Genomic DNA, 22,168 nt, shown 5'->3' with positions numbered 1-22,168 from the left:
GCAATGGCATTGCACTTTAAACAACCCCATGCGATCGAAATTTACGGTAGTCCCTCACTACGGCGTCTGTCAGAGTCTAAGTCGCTTTGGCACGTTAGACTCTACAAACCCAACCAAACTAAACTAACCCCACGCTAACCACTTGAGAGTACTGGATATTTAGAATGAGTACTGTCGCGAACACGAAATTGTTGAAGCCCGTTGGTCGTTTGGTTTTAACATCGTGCAAGCTCTTTCGTGCACCTTTTGCGGATACTAGTGAGCTCTTCCGCCCTGCTTGATAGCAAGAACGGTACTCGTATTGGTGGTGACAGGAGCGTTGTAGGATTCATCAACCCTTGTTATTTGCTTCGAGATATTCTCTGGAGTATGTGTTGGCGAATGTGGACCTACGAAATTGTGGCTAGCTAAGCCAAGTATGTTTCTATACACATAAGTAATGACGAGGCGTGCCAAAGAATTAAATTGTCTCGTCGACTAAGACGCCGCACTGAGTGTGCATTTTATTTGCTTTTTGCACGTTTTTCAATAGCGAAAAAATAATACACTTCAGTGGAAGCTATATCCATTTTATGTTTTTGTACCAAAAATTTCAGTAAATAGAAGGCACGAAGTTCAGTCACAAAGCATGGAGCTCAGACGTAATTAGAGAGTTCATTTCTCCCTGTACTGAAACGTATGTGCTCGCACGAAATCAATTTTCTAATTAATGACACTATCCACGCCGTGGGCTAGGGTACACGCGTTCATTCGGGATATTTATGGCGTTCATTTCTTCCTCATTAGTAGAGCCAGACACAGGCACTGGGCTACGCAAGTATGTCAAATAACCAGAAGAGGGACGGGCAGTTCAGAACTACTGTTCGAAGAAGGCTCATAATTTAATATCCCGCATGTTAAGACTACCCGCTATGCTGCGCGAATAATGGCACACAAAGGTGTTACGCATCATTTTTTCTCTCGCGAGCGAACAAGAATCCGCAGCGAATCGGACGGCTGTCGCTTCGCCGAGCACCACCAGGTTCCACGCGGCAAACAGGGGAGGCTGGGGATTTCTAGGGACAAGTGGCATTGAGCTGGGAAACATTCTGCTATTCGTTCGTCATGTGACTGCGAGAGTGAATGTAGTACCTAGGTTCGTGTAACTAGATCCGGGATAGAAGCTTGTATCCCCATTCCCTTTCGCCAGCGATAACGGCTACCCAGTGTTCTCATAAGCGTCGTCCGCGTCAATAGCTTGACAGTGATCCGAGAGTAGATAGCCCGCGTACTGAACTGACGAATGTGCTGAAACGACGGCGAGCGGCGCCCATCCAACGTAGTAATAGAGCGAGCAGCAACCAGGCCACGCCAAGGTTGGAGGCGAAGCTTCGTCGTCTTTGTGTCCCCGCTTCGTGTCGAAGCTGCGCTGACTGTGCCGTAAGCCTCGCCAGCCTCGCTCAGCGAAGTGCTGCGGCGACGTCGACGACGTCCACATTTCATTGCTTCTGGACAGCGCTATCTGCGACTGGCATAAGAGGTGAGCGAATCTCGTGATTTTCTTTTGAAGGCGTATGCGTAATCCATGTTAGCTTTCTGACGCAACTTTAAGCGACAGAATGCGATAGGAGCGAATGCTAGCGATTGATATCTTAGTTGAGATAATGAACACGGAACGTTTCGCGAAATCACGGCAACCATGGTCCATACCTCAGCGAATGTGATTTCACTAGAATTGGCAAGCATGGCAACTATGAGGCTGGCGGATGAGATCAGGAAGTTTGGCGGAATGAGATTACGTAGCCGGCGTAGCATGGGTTTTACTGGAGGGCTTGAGAGGCATTTGTCCAGCTTTAGGGATAGCTTAATTAACAGTCATAATGCAAGCTGCTGTGTCTGTATATATATTTCATATGCCTTCTCCCACATCGTCACCCATCATGACCTTCTTTCTTCTCTCCTTCCCCTTCCCCAGTGCAGAGTAGCAGGCCAGATTTGAATTATTCGGGCCAACCTCTCTGCCTTTTCCTTTCAATAAATCCATCTATCTAACAGTCATAATAATGTCGACGATGAAGGGAACTTACGTGCAGCTCCAACGAAAAAAAGATTAGTACAAGTGACTCGTTAAGGCAGCAGAAAAATTGCCAGACGCGGCGCTATAGTTGCCGGATGCGCCGATTGCCGTTGAGTGTGCCAAGCACGTCCTATTTCCCAAAGCGGGGGTGTTCGGTAGAAAGCAGCCCATTCCAGCACTGGACAATGCGAAAGCCCGCATAATGAATGAACAATTGTGCATTGCTTATTGGCGGAGTAATGCGCCGATGTGGCTGCCCACATGATTTTAACTATTAAGTTATTAGCTAGCACTGTGAGCAACGGTGTCTTTATCGCAGTTTTTCTTTTAAAAAAATTGCTGGGTGAAATAATCGTTAGCTTAGGAAGTGTTATCTGTACACATCAGCCATCTTTCCTGTTTCATGTGTCTTCATAGTGTACTCCACTTTGGTTTCATCTCTGCGCAGTATGCCTGCGTGAAATACGGATGAGAAATTTTGTTTCATTGCCTGTACGTTGACTTGTGTGCTGCGTTCTTTTATTACTACTTTGTTATCTTTGGCTGATCGGGCTGCTGTCGTATTGTATTTTGTCATATTTGCCGTTTCTTATGCTGTATGTATCTATCCCCCTCCCTCCACAGTAATCCCTAATTGGCGCTGTGGGTAAAGAATAAATAAATAAACAGCAAAGTTTGGGCTTAGTTTGATGGACTGCTGTCTGCCGCCCACCCCGACTTGGCAAATTAGTGGGACCTGTACTGTTGTACGGGAACAAAAGCGCCGCATATCGCGATTTTTTCGGTTCGGCTACGAGGCACTCGTGCTAATTATTTTCCGTTGCAGCTGCACAGCTGTCGATAGGTGGAGCGCAGTTTGAAATCACTTGTTTTTCGCGGCCACTTTGAACGCGGCCTTGTTGCGCGCGTGTCGCCACGTTTCGCTGGTGACTCAGGTCAAGCAGCGCACAGTAAACACGTTGCAGTTTGCTCACCTCGGCAACCCGACATGACATGCGCCTGCTCGCGCGTCTTTCAAGTTTGTCCTTAGAGGAGCCGCTTGGAATAATAAAAAAAAAAAGCAGGGCAAATGCGAACTCATGAGTTGTCCAGCTTCTTGAGGCTTGCATGCTTGCTTCTTGAACTTCACGGCCAAACGTGAAACCACCCGACAAACCACACCCAACCAACTGCCATTTCTATGCATATCCTTGCGAACGTGATCACGGGGTCTAGCATTGTTTGGTTGACTGTTTATTCTGTGTCAGTCGTTAGCTTGCACGTGCAGTTGTTTTGTGCGTGTACAAATTTTTAAATGCTCCTTGTGCCGAGTTTGTTTCCGGAACTACGGAAAAGAACTTGAACCACAAGACGCCACATCTACCAGTTCTGACGGTGCTCACTCGTTCCGCTATGCTATACGTGTACGATGTAGCCCACATTTCCACCACGGTATACCTCAGAAGTCACCTCTTCGTTTTAGTTATTTGTGCGCGTTCGGTCGAAATGTTTCTAGGCGGTCAAAGTTCGCATTTCTCGTTGTTTATATGGGGCCTTTTATTTTTATGGTCTCTATCCGGAAATTCATGGGTCGAAAACCGGTTGCTCTTTGTTCGCAAGTGCAAAAGGTTTTCTCTGAAAAAACAAAAAACAAAAAAACACCTACGCGCTTCCCGATTCAGAAAAAAATAAGTAATTATGGTATTTTTATGTGATGATTATTTATTGATCATTCATGGAGTGCCTTCGTTATGCGGAGGTCTTAAAGAAGGGAAAGAATGTCTCCACGCTTGCACCAGGTGGTGGCTGTGCAGCACGAACTAGAGTGACCCGCAGCGACGCGCAGTCGGACCCCGCTTTTATCTAATTGTTTATGAAGCTGAATATCGCTTGAATTAGGCAACGTGTGGGCTAGTTGATGAGGCACGTGTATCTTAGAGCAGATCCGAACCGCATGTCGTCGTGGTCTCGTCATCGCGCTTCCGCCTAAATGACAGTTGAATAACGACAGCTTGCGGATATTGGCGCGCGGCCAATTTCAGCCCATTCTTTTATTTTCACTGTAACGTTATCCGCCTTGCAAGAGAGGCATTTTGATCCGCATAACACGTAAATGTACACTAATCTATGTCATCCAATTCATAAGGTCAACGGAAGTGTCCTTCTCTTCCTATTAGGACCATGAACGCTGTCGTCCCACGTTTGGAGATGGAGCGCGGTGTCCGGGACGTCGGAGAACAAGCCGTATGGTCCCTCTCATCCTGCATGCGCGGTGAGCTCTGAATCCAGAGTACCAGTGAACATGGAATTCTAGCAGGCGATTCTCAAGTAACCTCTCTTCTTCGCACGCTTTCGCAGGGTATGGCATCCATCAACTGTTGGACGACTCCCTTCACACCTACTGGCAATCGGACGGGATTCTGCCACATGAAGTGAACATTCAGTTTGCAAGAAAAATGCCAATTCACGCGATATGTCTGTACCTGGACTACAGACGCGACGAAAGCTACACCCCCAAAAGGTATTAGTTTGGCTTATGTCACTCGAACAATTTACGCTATCGCATAGGACGTAGCCCGACAGGAAGTCTTGTGGACGACACGAACGCCGAACACATGTGGGATGCGTGGTCGCTGCATTTTGGTGCCAAGTCTCGTAGGCCCGTTTTGTTCTTCCCGGGTCCTCCTCCTGGAGAGCGTGCAGCTTTCCTTGTGATCGCCCCGAGTCCGAACGCGATGCTGCTCTGGTGCACCGTGAGGAGGGTTTAAGTGGCCCGAGCTCGCGGCGGCATGCACCGCTACACGACAAAGGTTTCACGCGGGAGCGCGGATTGGAACGGCATTTTCTTCGCTTATAATTGCGTCGCGGACCTGCTGCCATATTGGTGTCTCTAGACCTAATGGAAATAGCTGTTATGTACTAATTTTGAGGCTAGCTCATGCAGGCACAAACGGAGGCGCCACCACTGAGACGTCGGTAGTGTTCTCCACAGTATAGTGTTCTGTATATCAGCCAAAGCTCTCATAGGCCGGATATTTTCGACCACATATAGACGCGTTCAGTCGCACGTTACACGATCCAGTTACAATCATACTTCCGCATTCTACGATGCCTTATGGCGTAGCTTTGCTCGAGGAAACAGCGGCGCGTCTCATTTTGGTGTCAGCCGTGTGTGAAGGCGTGCAGATGACGCTTACGTTGACCCAGATGTGTGTATACGGGCTCCATGGGTGGCCCCTAGCGTGTAAATACTGGTTTTACATGCGATATTTAGGTAGGCGATGATGCGTCCAAATATAAAGAGAAAATGCATGCTTACTGTCTGAGGAAAAGAAAAAAAAAAGCCTTTATCTCTGTGAGGGATGCAAGATTTCAATATGAATGTGCCATAATGTGTGTCACCTATTTTTTAATTTTTTGTCCCCTCCGCGGTCTCTTTGACGGTAGGTTGCTTATATCACGACCCAACAGACCGGATAGAAGTGGTAGAGGTATCAAAGCAAATCAGTAGGCGCAAGGTGACCGACATAAGGAAAAATTGAGCATGCTCTAAAGGACGATCGTAGCCTGAAAGTGGTAATGAGGAAATTAGGCATAGACGAAAATCAGATGTATGCACTCAGGGACAAGGCGACTATTGCCATTACTAACACGGACAAGATAATTAAGGTAGTCGAGGAGTTATAAACGGACCTCTGCTGTAGCCTAAGTAGTCAGGACAAGAATGAAATTGGCTGTAAAGAAGAGCAACCAGACGTTCCGCCAGTAACGAAGGACGAGGTTAAGAAAGCCTTAGAAGCTATGAAGAGGGGAAAAGCAGCCGCGCAGGATCAGTTAGCTACAGATTTCTCAAAGGACGGAGGGGATAATGTGTTAGGAAAACTGGCCACCCTGTCTACGCAATACCTGACGACATCGGAAGTACCGGAATCATGGAAGAATGCTAATATTATCTGTATTCAGAAGAGAGGAACGCTAAGGACAGATGAATCAGCTTACTATGAGTTCCGTGCTAAGTATTTACCAATGCAATAGCTAGTAGAATCAGGACAACATTAGACTTTAAATGAACCAAAGGATCAAGCAGGATTTTGGAAAGGGTGCCATCGATCATATCTACACTATAAACCAGGTGATAGAAAAGTGCTGTGAATATAACCAGCCCCTATACCTAGCGTTCATTGACTACGAGAAAACATTTCATTCGGTCTGAACCTCATCATTCATGCAGGCATAGCGAGGTCAGGGTATCTGTGAAAGTACTGGAAAATATCTATAGGGGCTGCACAGCAGCAATACTTCTGCATAAAAAAATTGATAAAATTTCTATTAAGGAAGGTGTTAGGCAAGAAGGTATATGATCTCCCCAGTGCTATTTACAGCTTGCCTAGAGAGTGTATTCAGAGACATATAATGGGAGCAGTTAGACATCAGGGTCAATGGAGAACATCTCAGTAATCTGCAATTAGCTGATGACATTGCCTTGTTAAGAAACTCAGTGGACCAACTGCAACTAATGATAAAGGATCTAGACAGGAGTAGCAGAAAGGTAGGCGTAATATTTAGAGGTAGCAATCGTGCTGAGTGGATCAGAGAAATAACTCAAGATACTGATATCCTAGAAGAAATTAAGAAGAAGAAAAGGGCATGGGCAGGACATGCTGGAAGAGAGGTTAACCGATGGTCACTAAAAGTAACCAATTGTATTCTAAGGGAAGGTAAGCGCTGCGGGGGGCGGCATAAAATTAGGTGGATGAACCATATTAAGAAATTCAAAAGGGTCCAATGGCTGCAGCTAGCACAGGACTAGGTTAAACGGGGAGGCCTTCGCTTTGCAGTGGGTATAATCCGGCTGACGATTATGACGATGATGATGATGGTTATGCTTATATCAAGGTCGCGTATGCAATCGTAGCATTGCTGACCGCATATTCATGTGTCGATGAGTCTGTCAAATAAGCCAGGCGATAAAAAAAATCCGGGAAACCTTCATCAGGGTGCCTCGTGAAGCCATGATGCATGCAGTTATGAGACGCCGGACACCACATGCCGCGCCATATTGACGCAGTTCTTAAGTAGCGTAGCAGAGTCCGGTGCTTCGTGACGTCATGGAGCTGTTGCACGCTCGGTTTCTCTTTACAGCTGCCGTATGTAGCGGGCTGAAGCTCGTGTTGGTTGCTCCCCTGACACTGGCAAACAGTCGCCTGCCTTCCTTGTCTCCCTTTGGCTTCCGCCTTCCTCGTAATCGACCTGTACGAATGAATCTAGCACTTAGGCGGTATTACACGTCGTAGAACTGTCTGAGTCAGTGGCGTCACGAGGGGGGTGCGGGTGCAGCGCTCAGTGGTGTGCAGCTTGGCAGTGAGAGGGAGGAAGGTGCGGGGGGAGAAGTGGATTATTGTGTAAAGATGCCAAAATGCATGCAATAGGGCCGCTGAGACACTGACTGACAAGTGTGATCTTATCAGAAGGATTTATCCTGGCCTGAGGAGAGCTTGAAAACACATGCCTTAGTTTATGCCAGAGACTCCACGCCCTTTTAACATTGGACCGGGAATGTGCACGTGCGTGTACCACGCTGGAAACACCAGCCTTAACTCGATACCCATCGGAAGCCCCATGCGCGGGAGCTTGTTAGCCGACACCCACTGGCAGATTTCTCCTATAGTCTTGTGCTTTAAATTTGTCTGGTTTATTTATCTCCAATGCCTTTCTCGCTCCTCGGCCCACTCACACATCCATCTCGCACTTTGAAAACGCTGAAAGGCACGGAATGCCTGTTGCTCAGTGGAATAGCAAGTCTGACCACGCGCTGACTAGAAAAAAAAAATAATAATGAGCAGGAAGGCACCTTTAGCAGGGCCAGGTGCTTTAGAAGGGGAATTTAAAGTGAGTGTAGCCAAGGGTGCTCAGTAGTGCATTATGCCGTTCTAACCTTTTTTTCTCTGAAAAACGTAAAATAATGATACTAATGAGAAACGCAACAGGCTCCCAAAGCATCACTGGGCGGCGCTGCGATGGATGGGATGGGATGGAATATAGGAGCGTCCCCTTTGAAATGGGGTGGTAGCAGTAGCTATGATGATCATTTTTCTCCCTATATCTTAATTATTGTTTTAGATAGGATAACTATACCATCGTTTTATTTCTTGGATTTTTTTTTTCTACAATACTAACATTATGTCATTTTTACGTTTTTAAGCCACCAATCTTCCAGTCGTTTTTTGCTAGTTTCCACCGCCGGTTTATTCACCCGGCCACTGATATCTCTAAACCCCAGAGCTTCAGGAACACTGACTGCGCCTGCCTCAACTGCCAGATGGATACCATTACATTCGAGTATAATATGGTCAATTGTTTCGCTGGAGTTACCACATACAGCACATGCGTCATTTTCATTGTTAAATTTCTTTTTGTGGCTGCGTGTTCTAAGGCGCCCTGATCTAGCTTCAAAAAGTAGGGCACTGCCTCTTGAGTTATCAAAGAAAGCTTCCTTCCTGACCTGCCTTTTCCACTTTCGGTATAATTCCACACTCTGTTTCTTTTCCATCAAATTTATCCAATTTTTACCTTCTGTGTTTTTCACCTGTTGCTTAACGCTCTTTATTTCTTCGTCCTTGTGACCAGCATACTAACTGGTTAGTTTAGTTCTTTTCCTCCATTCTGAGTCAACGCTTTTTAGGTATAGTTATTTAAATACTTTAGCTGCCCATCTGTTATTGTCCAATTTCCTCAGGCATTCCTCATATAATATTTCACTCTTAGCTTCCCGTACTTCGAAAGATGTTCAGCCCATGTATCCCTGTACCGCCTCATTTGTGGTTTTGCCGTGGGCACCTAGTGCTAATCCTCCGACGGCTCTCTGATTTATTTCTAATGTCGACTGTACCTCTGATTTTAATCACAAAACCGCATTTCCGAAAGAAAGCCCGGGCGCCATAATTCGTTTCCAAACACCCCTCAAAACCTCATACTTGTATCCCCACAATGCCCTATGTTTCATTATCCCGGCATTTCTTCGCCCTTTGGCCTTAAGTGATTGCTCATGCTTTCCAATGCATGCCAATCCTTCGTTTACCCATATACCGAGATATTTATATTCTGCTACTCTCGGTATTTTATGACCTTGTATTTTAAGATCCTGATCAGTTGAGCAGTTGAAAATCATCAGACCCGACTTAACTGCGCTATAACTGAAGCCTAGAGCGTCCCCTTCGTCTCCGCAATACTTAACTAGAGTTTGCAATTCTTCCAGACTCAGCTAGCAGCACAATATCGTCTACATACATCAAACCGGGGAGGCGTTGCTCTACCGCCTTTCCACCTAATCTATATGAGAGGTTGAAACTTAGGTTACTTTCATGTATCTTCCGTTCCATGTTTATCTCATAAGCATGAACAGCAGCTGTGATAGAGGACTACCTTGTCTTAATTCTTTGCATACCTTGACAGCTTCCGTACTTCTTATCGCTTCCCATGTAATTTCTACTTTGTTATCCCGGTATATTTGCTGTAGGAACTCTGTTATCTCATAACCGATACCTGCGGCTTCTGATGGGCAGCTCCAGTCTGTGGCAGAAAAACACACACTGGGCTGCCGTCGACTCTCGCTGCCTTCGCGGCGTGCGCCGCGCGCTTTCTCGTTCGAGCATGCGGCCTCGCAGTTGCATCGTGACATGCTGCCTGCATTCCGTCTTGATGATTGGACAACCTGCCGCGTATTTCCACGGAGGAAACATAACTAGAGGCAAGAAAAGTTTTATTCACGTCTGCACTGTATAGGAGACGGCGATGAATAATTATTGATTGTGAATGCGTTTGCCACAGTAGCGGACATGTAAGAAGTGTATATCGAGGTCTGCTATGTAATTATATTGTCTTATATAATATGTTTAATAACTGCAAAAGTATTATCAGTACTCTGAAATAAAGCGGCTCGCTCTTTGATTATCGTTTTGGCCTGTAGCATCAGATCTATATAAGGTCTTGTTTTTATTATTACGACGTTACTAATGCAAATCTTGCAGTAGAAGAATAAGTTATAGTCCAAAGGAGGTGTTTCTTCAAAAGCACGAACGCTAGATGTCTCAAAAACACGTGAGTGCTCCGCGCGCTGTACGCGACATAACCGGCTCGCTGGCTCGGAAGGCAAGCGAAATCCAAGCTTGTACTACAATCATGTTTTATTTCGGTTCTTATTAAATGGTTGTGCTTCATTTATATTTGGTTTGCATTCACGAAACCTATGGCGCGAATAGGGTGCTCTGTGCGAGTAGTGTCAATCAAGCCATAACTATAGGATCGCTTTTGTAGGGCACTTCCGACATATTTTATTTTCGTTATGAATAATATTAATGTTGGTTCAATTATTGGCCAATTTGTGAAAATCTGTAAAAGCTTCTCAGCAAGACATGTTTTCCAAACGTCGCACGCCGGATATCTGTCGATTTGGTTGCTTTCAGAGCACATGCAAAGCAGGGAGAGAGCACAGGAAATCGGCAAAGAGACACGCGGGGAGCGAAGAGCAGGATAATCCTCCACCCCCTTCCCTTTGTATGCATTGTGTTAAACCATTGTACTTTTCTGACGCCTCTCCAAGCTGTCTTTGTCAACTGTCAACATTTCTGAGTTTATGGAGAAGGGGGAAATTGGCTCTTTTCGTTTCCACAAAGAGCAGGAGACTTCACAGAACGCTGTCATGCTGTTGGAAAACAGGTCTTGCATAAAATCTTCCAAAGGAATTTGCAAAGTTTCGCACGTGAGCCTCGTATTTCGGCGCTTTGCCTACTATTATGGCTGCCCATGACACAATGCTACTTAGTACCTCCGTTTGGCATCAGCGGAAGCGTTTTTGTATCGCCAAATAACCGCCAGGCGCAACTCGATCTTCGCACGTGCACAGGAAGCTAGCGGAGGGTCTGCTCCGGCTACGCATGGCCTCCGAGATCACCTCCGCGCGCACGTTTCTCTCCGGCCGAATGGAACGGCCGGAGAGAGCGTAAGTTGGAAAAGGGTCGTGGCACCGTCTTTCGCCGCACCCCGGCGCTCGCCACTTATGCCACCTATGCACCTTTGCATTGATGCAGGCGCAGTCACTGTTCCTGAAGCTCTGGGGTTTAGAGATACCAGTGGCCGGGTGAATAAACCGGCGGTGGAAACTAGCAAAAAACGACTGGAAGATTGGTGTCTTAAAAGCAGAGAAGTGACATGACATAATGTTAGTAATGTAGAAAAAAAAATTTAATAAATAGAATGATGGTTTAGTTAACTAATCTAAATCAATAATTAAAATATAGGGAGAAAAATGAGCATGATAGCTACTGCTACCACCCCGTTTCAAAGGGGACGCTCCTATATTTCATCCATCCATCCAAGTGTTCCGCCGCAGCTTGGCGCAAACTATAAAACACGAGTTTCCTCAGCTTGCGCTCGTAACACAGTCGAGCTGCAAGCTTTAAAATGCCACGTACATTTGCGAGTTCATTAACTCGCTAAATACAGTATTTACGAGCGTGGCGACATGCATAAACATCTATCGCACGAATGCAATTCTCTAAATAGTTCCGCCACAGCCACATGATTATTGGTTACTTAGATGCATCTCACGATAGCTTTTTTTTTTTTTTTTTTTTCTCGCACGGTTTAAAAGCAGCCTTGGAAGGTCGTAAGCACGCAAGTTCGATAGAGTCCTTACGGAAAACAATTTACATGTGTTTTTATAATATGCCTTATGGCAAGCTTGCGTAATAAAAAAAAAAGTTCGATAAAGGTGAAGGGTTATCGGAGCACGTTCAGGCACCTCTGCCGTCATATGAGTATATGCGAGATTTTCGGAAGTGATCCCGTTAAAAGCGGATCAGCTTATACGATGGAAAGTGAGGAGAAGCTATTACCTCGTTTTTAAACTATGCCGCCCGCCATAGCATAAATGTGCGCAATTATCACGCGAGTTTCCGCTTATTTCTTGTTTTCACTTGTTTGCATATGCTACAGACTGGGTGCAGTGATTTTATTTTTCATTTTTACTCCTGTGCCTATACACGCAGAGGGCCAAGCCGAGCAAACTGGTTAATTCAAACGAATTATGATTAGATATAGAATGACACTATAATACACGCCTGCCCCACTAGTTAGCAATTTTTCATTAACTTTCAATGATATGCGAAACTTATCAGAACATTTTTAGCACTAAACATCCGCCGGTTGTAATGATACTAGTCACTTTCTGAACAAAATTACGAGGCAAAAACTGTGAGCAATTTAAAAAAGTCATGTTTCTTTATTTACAAAACTCATGAGGTGGACAAAGAGAAAAACAATATGGGCAAACACAATCAAGAAGTACACACAAACATTGTCATTTACAAAGTTCAATCACCACATGATGACTACTTGCGTAGTTTTCTATTCACAAAGATAAACCGGGTGCGGGGAATCCTAGCGACGCCACTGCTACGAGTTAGGAAGGTGGATGAGAGGCCTTCTGTGATGGAAGGAACCAGCACTCTATGAAACCATGCAAAGCAGAGGGGAGTGTTTATTTTGAGGCGAAAGCGTTTAATACCTCATCGTTGTCAGCAGTTGTCGGCAGAGGCTGTCGGTGTCACACTTTCGATGCAAATAATTAAAAATAAATAAATAAACCTTATCTCCATCTGGATTTGAAATTCAATCCCTTGGATTCTGCAGATGAGCGCTTCACCAACTGCGTCATGCCCCGAATCGTGAAACGTTCTCATAATTCTCCTTGTCTACCGTGAGGATAGCGGGATTGCGCGAGTGACAGATACTGCGCCTTTAATTTCCTGTAAACTAATTATAGGGCGCTGGTGAACTTTGATGCGTTCAATGGAATGCAGGTTGTGTTCGACAAGGGATGCGCCATGTACCGTCACGACAAGTCATGACGTCACCAGGTGATTCATGCATAGACGAAGCTGACCCCGCCGGGCGTCCTATCCAGGCGTCCGTGCAGCGCCTTTCATTTGATGCTTCCTCGAACGCCGCACCACACAGCAAACAGAAGCAGACCAAGATGTCTAGGAGGCGTTAGCACCGCAAATATCATCAGCATTTCAAATTGATTTACAGGATAGAAAAGGCGCAGTATCTGTCACAATTCTCCGCTCACACATATGATCTACCTCGCCGTAAAGAAAGGGAGGAAGGTGGAAATGAAAGAAGAGAGGGAGATAGACTTGCCGTAATGGAGGGCTACGATCAACCGCGCCATAATGGCTTTCGCCTCATCGCACTTAAGTGGTCCAAAGTGCCCTTTAGAATTTTTTTCATCTCCGGTCATCCTAATGTTCTCAGAAGTAAAAATTAAGAGAGCCTCCGGAGCAGTGCTGTCGTTGTTGGTAGGATAACGTATACACGACATAGCTCCGCTGCTTCTCTTTTTTCTCTCAACATCCGGTTGCAATACGTGAACTTCCACCAGCATAGTTTCTAAACCATGCCAACCGCAAATATAAAAGATCTGTGGTTATTAATTTTTGCCCTGTACTATCAGCCTCCAAATTCTTAAATTTGCCCCGCCGCACTGACTCAGCGGCTAGTACGCTCCACTGCTGAATTCAAGAATGCGAATGTAATCGTGACCGTCAGAGAAGGCTAAAAGCAAAGCAGCCGTGTACAGTGTGATGTCAGTGGGGAAAGTATCTGGAGTCCTCTGCTGCGTCGTCCCTCATAGACTTAGTTGCTTTGTATGGTAAACACTGTTAATAGAACCAATCCTTTCTTATCAACCGGCAAGATGGCGTAGTCATTTTTTCCACTTGTCTTTTGTGTACGCTTCAGATTTTCCACTTTTTTTTTCACCCTTTGAATTCTTGGTTGGGCGGGAGGGGAGGGGATATGCAGAGCTCAAACATTTTCGAGGGGTGTTCTGACAGCGACACAATCCCCCTGGCTACGCCGCTTCTAGAGTAGCCGCTGCCCGAATTCACGAAGATAAGTATAGACGTCATGCATCTTTGGTCAGTGCGCCATGCAAGATCCTATGCACATCCTCTATAATGGACGTCACCTCTTCTTAAAATTCTGCGAAGGCAGAGCGCAGATGGGACAGCAACTCAAGAAAGCTTGCAGTGTCTACGCCACAGGGGTTTTGAAATCTGGTGACTGATTTTTCTTCACGGTTTTCTGTGACGGCATCGCACCCCGCATTGCGTGGAAAGGAGTAACACGTGTTCTTTAGGTGAACTGAAAGAGCACTCATCTCCTCCGAATTCTTGCTTATGAAAAAAAAAAAAAAATCGGTGACCTCTTGAGCACTTTTAACCGGAAACGGGTCGTTAATCGTCACTAATGATAACGCCCGTTGCAACAGAGCCGACCAAGTGCTATCAATTAACTTGCTAGAAAGAAGGAAATTTGGTATTTGGTTTTAAGAGGTATATACCGCCTAGCTGAGGTTCTTGATATGAATAATTAATCAGCCAGCTTGTTCAGCTGCAGTTCTTTGCACTGCTTTTCATCTTTTGACATTCTGAACTTTCACGTTTTACAAAGCACAGAAGTTACCTGCAATATCTTCACGACTGTTTTTGTTTGTAAGTGTCCCATTCCATCACAGAGAAACCGCCTTTATTGTCGGCTTGGAGTAAGGCGATCGTCGTCTGTGCCTTGAGGCTTTTTTGTATATAGCTGCCCTTACGACGTCGACGCCTTCGCTGATCCAGCTCCTCAGCATCCCTCCTCGCCATGCGCTCTCTCACAAGCGAAAGCAGCTCCACTCTGCCAAGCTGAGAGTGTAGCCAAAAGTTTGGTCCTTGGCTAAGCGCTTTGTTGGGTTCATAAGAAACTTGTGGATTGCCCAATATGTGAGTAGCTTACTGGGCTTGGGAACAACGAGGTTCCCTGGGAATTAAGGCTGCGATCTTGCGCCTCATGCAATCAGCGACTTGGGCAGCAGATTGTAAGGCTTGGTAAAAGCGCCTTCTGCCTCAACCTTCAGCTGGTTCTCTAAAGCAGATAAGAGACTCAAGAGCGCCGGATTTTATTCTGGGATTCGGAACTTAAATTCTTGTAGAGCCCGACGTTTTGCGTGTGGTACGGGGGGAAAGGTCTTGCCAGCCGGCTGAACTTCGACAGAACAAAATCATTCTCGGCGTAATACGCAAGCGTCCTTGCTTGTCAGGTCTCCGATATTAGGAATCGGACGTAAGTTGAAGAATGGTACAAAACAACCATTGGAAATAAAGTACCCGATGTAAGGTAAATTATTCTGCAAAAGGGAAGACTATTGATCCATTGCGTTGGTTCATGTTTCTCACCTCTGCCATGTGGAACTACATGTGTCAGCCATACTGGTCGCTGCTTAAGCGACAGGTTGAGAGAGCATGCAGTCGATGTCACAATAGACGGAAGAATCGCACTAACCATGGATGGGGCAACCTGTGAATGCATTCCTTATTTTTTAAAAGTATAAATCCTTCGCACTTGTATTAGGCAACCGCATGAACTTTGCGAAACATATGTTGTCCAAAAGTGTGATTAAATGTTTGAGCGTGCCTTCGCTTCGCTTATTCAAGAAGAGATAGGCTACTTAGATATGAATAATTTCGGAGTGATCGTTTTGGTTCGCTTTTTTAGTTTAGTTTTTTTTTTTTTTGTCTTTGCTGTATGCCTTCTGCAGTTAATGCGAGAGTGTGCGAAATATACCCATATCGGTCGGTTTTGTGTTAGTCGCTTGGTGCCTCCCTGCACGGTTTTTCGCTCCGTTGTCTTGCACAATTATTGACGGTTCTGCGAAACTTTAACACGGAACAGCGCCAAGCACCTCCTCGCGAGTAATTTCATTGACCCTCTACACCCCAACCGTGGAATTTGCTCTGGTCCACTTGCTCTGCTGCTGTCTTCACTGCGTGACTGAGTGTGATCAGCACATGCGGCTTTAGTTCGCCCTCTCGCACTCCCGCGTAATTGTTGTGTCCGAGAGTGCGGTGGAGGTCCGGTGCTAGATACGTGCGATGATAATAATGATGATTTGCTCAGTCAAAGTCAAAAGTGTTCTCAGCAGGTCACTTCTCTTCGTTCTCCCCGCTCGCTCGCAGATCGCAGCACGCATTAGTACTATTCCGCTACCGGATCACAACCGCTTGCCCTAGACAAGTTTAGGTCAAGTAACTCCATTAGACATTATTACAACTTTCTCAAATTTTTCAGTGCCTATCGAAACTCCCGGAGAACCAGAGTGTCGAACCTAAAATTTTTCTGGTTCGGTTTGGGATCGAATTCGAGATCGATTTCGGCTCCGGAGACACATTCCGTTCTGGTTTGATCCCATTCGACCCTGCCCGAACCGGTTCAAACGGGCTAAAAAAACGTTCGGCCGCATTTCTTACTCCACTTTTTTAATGCTCAGTATTATTTCCTGTTTCTGTATCTAGTAACCGCTGTAAATTCATGTTCTAGTCCCTCTGCTGTTTTTGTCGTCAGGTGTGACGCGCTCCACTTTGCTTCCAGACCTGAGCAAACTATTGTGAGCACTGTCTGGTGCTTCATCCTCCGCATGGCTGAACGTGCTGCTTCGTCTTCATCCGGCTCTCTCTTGCAAATGCTCATCGTCATCGCGGAGTGTGGTTTCCTGCAGTGTGCGACGAAGGCTTCAGGTCTCCAATAAAACCTGATCCCCAAGTCTTACCTTCGCGTTACCTTACAATATCTATATTAGTGACCGACAATTAGAGCAGGATGGGAGAAAATGATTTCTTTTCTTTGGCCCATAACCAGCTAAAGCAGTCACGTGTTGAAATAGAGTTAAAAGAAAACGTTTGCTGCTGCGCTTTTCAGATAAACAAGATTTCGCATAAATTTTAGTTGAGAGCGAAGCCACTACTACAACCTGTAAAACAATTCTCCATCCGGCTCCTACTCAAAGAATTTCAAATCATACCAATGTCAAACCTAGCACACATGCCAAGACCAAAGATGTATATACCATAATTGTGACTGTATATACCACGCAGCACGCGGATGCCTTTGCATTTCTCGTCTGTTTAGGTGAAATGCAAATGCACCCGTTATGTCGGAGGCCGAAAGGCGCTGACAAATGTCCCCTCCGCTACGTGTTGGGATCGGAGTCATTATTGTATTCGCCGGAGGATCCGGATTAACTAATTGTCTCGTTCCTGTGGCCTCGACACGATGCGGTCACCGTCTTGTTGCGCGTCATGGCTGCCTGCGCGCTATATACTTTCTTCTAGAACCACTCTGAGGCTAGATTGGTATGGTTGGTCCTGTAATTTACAGCAAGCATGACATGAAATCACGGCTGCTCGCAAATATTATACTATGTGCTCAGTAAATGCTGCTAGCTTTTTGATTTGGCCACTGCCAGCTTCAAGAAAATGAGGGAGTTCATAAGCTTGCCCGCGGTCTCACCTTCCGGGTAGGCTATGAACCTCATGCAAGCAAGGACAAGCTAGTCAGCTACGAAGAGATTACTGAGCACTATCGGCTAAATAGGGTAGAATACCCCCGCAGATAGAACACTAAATAACAGCCAGTAAATCATCTGGAGGTGCTTGCAAACAAAGACTTTTCCGAATCCATACCCGTAGCCATGCATTGGTACCCAGAACAGTTTTCAGACAGATGCAGACTATGTGAGGATAAGGCGCATCTGGTACATATGTAATGGACGTTCCAAGAAATCAAAAGTGTAAATCACGACACAAAAACAGAATTTTGGGAGACTCTACTGTTGAGCTCACACCCCGAAACTCAGCTACGTGTCATCCGACTGGCAGAACAGGCCGCCGGGTCCAAGGACTCCAGACCGCCGTCTAGGCAGGTAGGTTGATGCCTATCCTGTATGTGTTCTAAATTAAAGTTTTACCAGCACCAGCATAGAAAGACCGGAGGAATCGGGCTTGACAAGGGCTGTTGGATTTAGTCTAGAAGATGCTGTCTCGACGTTGACTTGTGTAGATCGCACTGCGAACGCTACTGTAGCTAGTGAATGCAGTTCTTAGCTCCGCAACTTCTCCCTAAAATTCATAAGCCCCAACGGGGTGGCGTAGTGGTTAGGGCGCTCGACTACTGTGACCTAGGAACCGGGATCGCATCCCGGCATCGGCGGCATACATGGCAAAATTACTTTTGTAAAGGAATTACATTATATTACTAATTGCTGAAAATCGCAGAAATGTAATTAAATTACATTACTCATTACTGCTCCCAAAAAGTAATGAAATTACATTACAATTACTTCTACTGAGTAATTAAATTACTTTTAAATTACTTTCTAGTTCCCATCCATGCAAAAAATAAGCAAAGCTAGTAAACAAAACAAAAACTTGTTCTCCAGACGCGAAGCACACACAATCTTTCGTCTTCCCGCCATATTCCGTCCCAGAGAGCTATGCCTTCTCTCTCCTACAGTACATGCCATTACAAAAACAAGACTACCGCAAAAAAATAATAAACACTGTCGAACGGTCCTGAAATGACCGGCAAACCCAGCGTCTTGCTGGCCCGGAGCTGTCTCCGCCATTTGAAGGCCCCGAAGAAGCTAGCTTATTTATTGCTTCCGCACTCCCAAGAATCGATGTCGGCACATTTGTGCTCAGTGGTTAGTAATGCTCAAGCCCCGGTGCCTCACGTCATGGACCCTTCTGCCTATCTCCCCCAACCCCAATCCTCCTTCGCCCCGTGGTGTTGAGTGTAACCAGGCACCACTGTGCCCTAGCCGACGCAACAGGGAGTGGCGCTACGCCGCGCTCCAAACTAGTTTTCAGCTCCAGCCTTCTGGCACCATCTCTCCCTTCAGCATTCCCTTGACGCCTTGTATCCTGCTGCTTGGAGAATGGTTGAGGTCTCAGACGCACTGTTCTGCTCAACTCTGTCCCCCTTTGCCGATCCGTTACGCTGGCTTCTCTTGCCGCACGCCGTTCCTGCTTTCGCGGCACTCTACTTCATCTATTGAAGGAGTTGTGGCGCATTTTAGTAAAAGTAATTTCGAAAGGAAATAATTACTTTTGCTGGGAAATTACTTCCAAAAAGTAATTCATTACATTACTAAATTACCAACCCGAAAAAGGAATTCATTACATTACAAATTACCGAGAAAAGTAATTAAATTACAGTAATTCCATTACTGTAATTCAATTACTGCCATGTATGATCGGCGGCAGCTTTTGAAACGAGGCGGATAGCTAGTCGGCAGTGTTCTGTGCGATGTCAGTGCATGGTAATGAACCGCAGGTGGTCGAAATTTCTGGAGCTTTCCACTGCGACGTCTCTCATAACGTCGGTCGCGTTGGGATGTTAAACCCCACAAACAAACAAGAGACAAATAAACAAGCGAAGTTTCATAATACTCGAGTCTGCTTATTCTGAGCATCTTTTCAAATGCACAGAGCAAGCTGTGTACTTCTCTTTCCTCAGGAAACGCTTCAGACTCATACTGGGCTTGTAAACTCTTATCGGTGCCGGCGATCCTACGCAGCCGCCTCCATGTGGTGACCAAATGCTGTTTGGCTTCGCACCTTTCCTCGCTTGCCAACGTAACGAATATCGAGGGTCTCATGCTGCAGTTTGCCGATTGCACAATTACTGCCATTCCCTCGTCTGTTATTTTCCTTAAGGCCTAGGCGCAGGTTCCTTCGGCCCACCTGACCTCGTCCCTCTCCCTGCTTTTCAAGGTTTTTTCCTCGGGTTACTCATAGTTACATTTTCTCTCAATGGTGTACATCTAGCTTTCAGTGCCACCTTTCTAGACTGTCTTCGTATTTTTTTCGACACCATGGTTTTACAGGCAAAAACTACAGCACACTAAACAGAGCTTGAGAATTAATACTCATACCAGTAAGGCCACTCAGTTCCTTGCTCCACCTAGTCTTCACAGTTGAAAATCGGAGCTTCACTCGTGGCATAGGTTCACTTTCCAAGGCAAATAAAACAAGCAGACTTCGATATGGACAAAATCAAGAGAAAGCAAAGGGGGAAATCCTGTTTATGGGATCGTCTTTGTCCTGAAGGTAGGTACAACTCGAGAACAAAGCGGTAAATTGCCCTCCAAGGCGGCCTTCCCACCATCAGCATCGGCTGCTGAAGTCTCGTCAACCAAATTGCATCTGCTGGCATCGCATCACATATGGCGGCTATGCATGTGCCATGCGAGTCATTGCGACGTCGTCGAACGACAGGAAAATAAAATTATCTGTGTGAAATTTGTGAAAACAGATCCTTTGTAGATGTATATATAAATATTTATCTAAATCAGCAGTTAAGTTATGATTTATATGCTATTCGTTCACTGCTTAGAAAGGCTCTCGTATGAGGCAACTTTGTCCATGCGCTGCGCCATAGCGCAGTGCAGCGGCCTCCCGTGTTCGGGATGAAACAATAGCCTGATGCCAGAGATTGGTGCCATGCATGTGGCGACATGTTTTCCTTCGTTCTTTTCATCTTTTTGCTAAAGACAATTTTTCAGTATGGTTGCGTAGTTTGCGGTGCGCAGTGGCGCTTTGGAAATAAGCGAGAACGTTTTACAAGCAGCCAGAAACTAGAAAATTATGAACGTAAGTTCCAGCAAAAGTGGGTCTGAATTCCGTACCGCGAGCCAGTTCGGAACGGTTCTTTCGATTTGTTCCTGTCCGGGTTCATTTCGTGGCGGAAAAAAAATTCGGGTTCAGTCAGTTCCAGGCGAAAAAGCGGGCTCGGTTCCGGTTTTCGGTTGGGTTCCGGTTGGGCACCTTGTGCATGAAAATCGCTATCAGATGCGCAGGTTTTCTTTCTTGGCTTTGGTGGACTAACGCGGCTGTGCTCTCCACTCCAGCCGCCACGCGCGCTTGAGCGCACGTATGAGCGTCGCCTCTTCAGCCATGCCAGCTTCACATTTTTAGCCGGATGTCTAGAGATAGGTATGACGAAAACGCAACTTGGCGCGCCTTGTGCACCGGGCGAACCGCCCCCCGCCAGCGTTCCTGTCGCAACTACGCAGGCAGGCGGCGCACAGCAACTTGGTGCGATCCGATGGTCTGTGCTGTGGACAGTGCTTTCGCTGACGGCGCGAAACTGAGGAATGCAATAACAATATCTAACGCTACAAAATGGGTTTCGAAGAACCAGACACTACGTCCGTCCCGTACGCTTAAGAAGAATTGGAACCAGAGCACAGTAGGTGCTCGCAGAGCCCGCGAAGCAGTGCGAGGAACCGTTTCAGAACCCCTGTTCTGGCTAGAGAGGCTGCTCGAAGCAGCTAGAGCTGGTTAAATTCAGCCTCTGTCCCATGCATGCATAGCACCACGAACGCACAGTGCCACTGTTGTGTACTGCTAACATTTGTTCTGATCTGTGTTTTCAGGATTTCCGTGAGAGTGGGATATACTTTCCATGATCTTCGGGAGGTCGATACTATCGTCCTCAATCAGCCAACAGGATGGGTGCGCATCACTCCGCGAGATTCGGCTGGACGCCCTGTTCGTGCCTTCCATGTGCAGATCGCTGTATTGGAAAATCACATGAACGGTCTGAACACTCACATACGGCATATGAAGGTGTTCACGCCTCTCCCGCCGCTCTCCACACCTCTTGGCTATAACGTTACATTCACCACTCAGTAATGCCAAGCCTACCGTGGTGTGTTTCAACCTTACCTTCCGCAGCCTTGATGGCAGGTTTTACTAATGTAAGCTGGTAAATAAAGAGATTTGTTTCTGTATTCACCTCCTGTTCTGACGCCTTTTGTTTACATTTTGGTCATTTCCGCCTCTACTTTCTTTCAGGTTCAAGCATAATAACTGGCTTCTCGGAAAAGCCCAAGACATTGTTATTGTAGTTACTCTATGCAGCCAGGGAACAATTAATTCTTAGATGTCAATTTCGCCGCAAGGGGCAGCTGCTAAAGTATGTGTTGATGCGTACTGTGCGACACTACGTACTCTTAGCCGTGCGTGGCATCGCCATGTTCGGTGAAAAAGGGGGAAGCCTATCCTGAGTGTTTGGTCCTTAAAGTTCCCTCGTCGGAGGCAGCAACACTTTGACCCCAGCTTCCCGTAGACTGCGCTGGCTGACCCGACCGAGTGGAAATCGGCAGTCGCCCTTTCCTGTCCTTTTCTCCACCTTTCACTTTTTTATATTCTTTATCGCAACTGCACCGTCTGCTTTTTGCTTGGACGT

The 22,168-nt window shown here is 46.1% G+C and overlaps 1 protein-coding gene across 1 annotated transcript; it reads left to right on the top strand.

The window, feature by feature from the left end:
• The first annotated feature begins 1,091 nt into the window (after nt 1-1,091).
• LOC146171703 (anaphase-promoting complex subunit 10-like) lies at nt 1,092-21,727 on the top strand. The gene is made up of 4 exons (XM_084586297.1): nt 1,092-1,519; nt 4,213-4,307; nt 4,394-4,556; nt 21,354-21,727. The coding sequence occupies exons 2-4, from the start codon at nt 4,217-4,219 to the stop codon at nt 21,610-21,612; spliced, it is 513 nt and encodes a 170-aa protein (XP_084442423.1). The 5' UTR covers nt 1,092-1,519; nt 4,213-4,216; the 3' UTR covers nt 21,613-21,727.
• The last annotated feature ends 441 nt before the right edge of the window (nt 21,728-22,168 follow it).

The sequence above is a fragment of the Amblyomma maculatum genome, unplaced genomic scaffold (genome assembly GCF_055883805.1).
Source record: "Amblyomma maculatum isolate TAMU_Amacu unplaced genomic scaffold, ASM5588380v1 scaffold_18, whole genome shotgun sequence".
In the NCBI taxonomy this organism is placed as follows: Eukaryota; Metazoa; Arthropoda; class Arachnida; order Ixodida; family Ixodidae; genus Amblyomma; species Amblyomma maculatum.
This window is presented reverse-complemented; position numbering and strand designations above follow the sequence as displayed.

Bases quoted from the DNA above. Each gene is read 5' to 3' on its own strand.
- LOC146171703 (XM_084586297.1), top strand. From the start codon at position 4,217: ATGAACGCTGTCGTCCCACGTTTGGAGATGGAGCGCGGTGTCCGGGAC. The intron at 4,308-4,393 runs GTGAGCTCTGAA...ACGCTTTCGCAG, and splicing joins CCTCTCATCCTGCATGCGCG to GGTATGGCATCCATCAACTG. The intron at 4,557-21,353 runs GTATTAGTTTGG...CTGTGTTTTCAG, and splicing joins GAAAGCTACACCCCCAAAAG to GATTTCCGTGAGAGTGGGAT.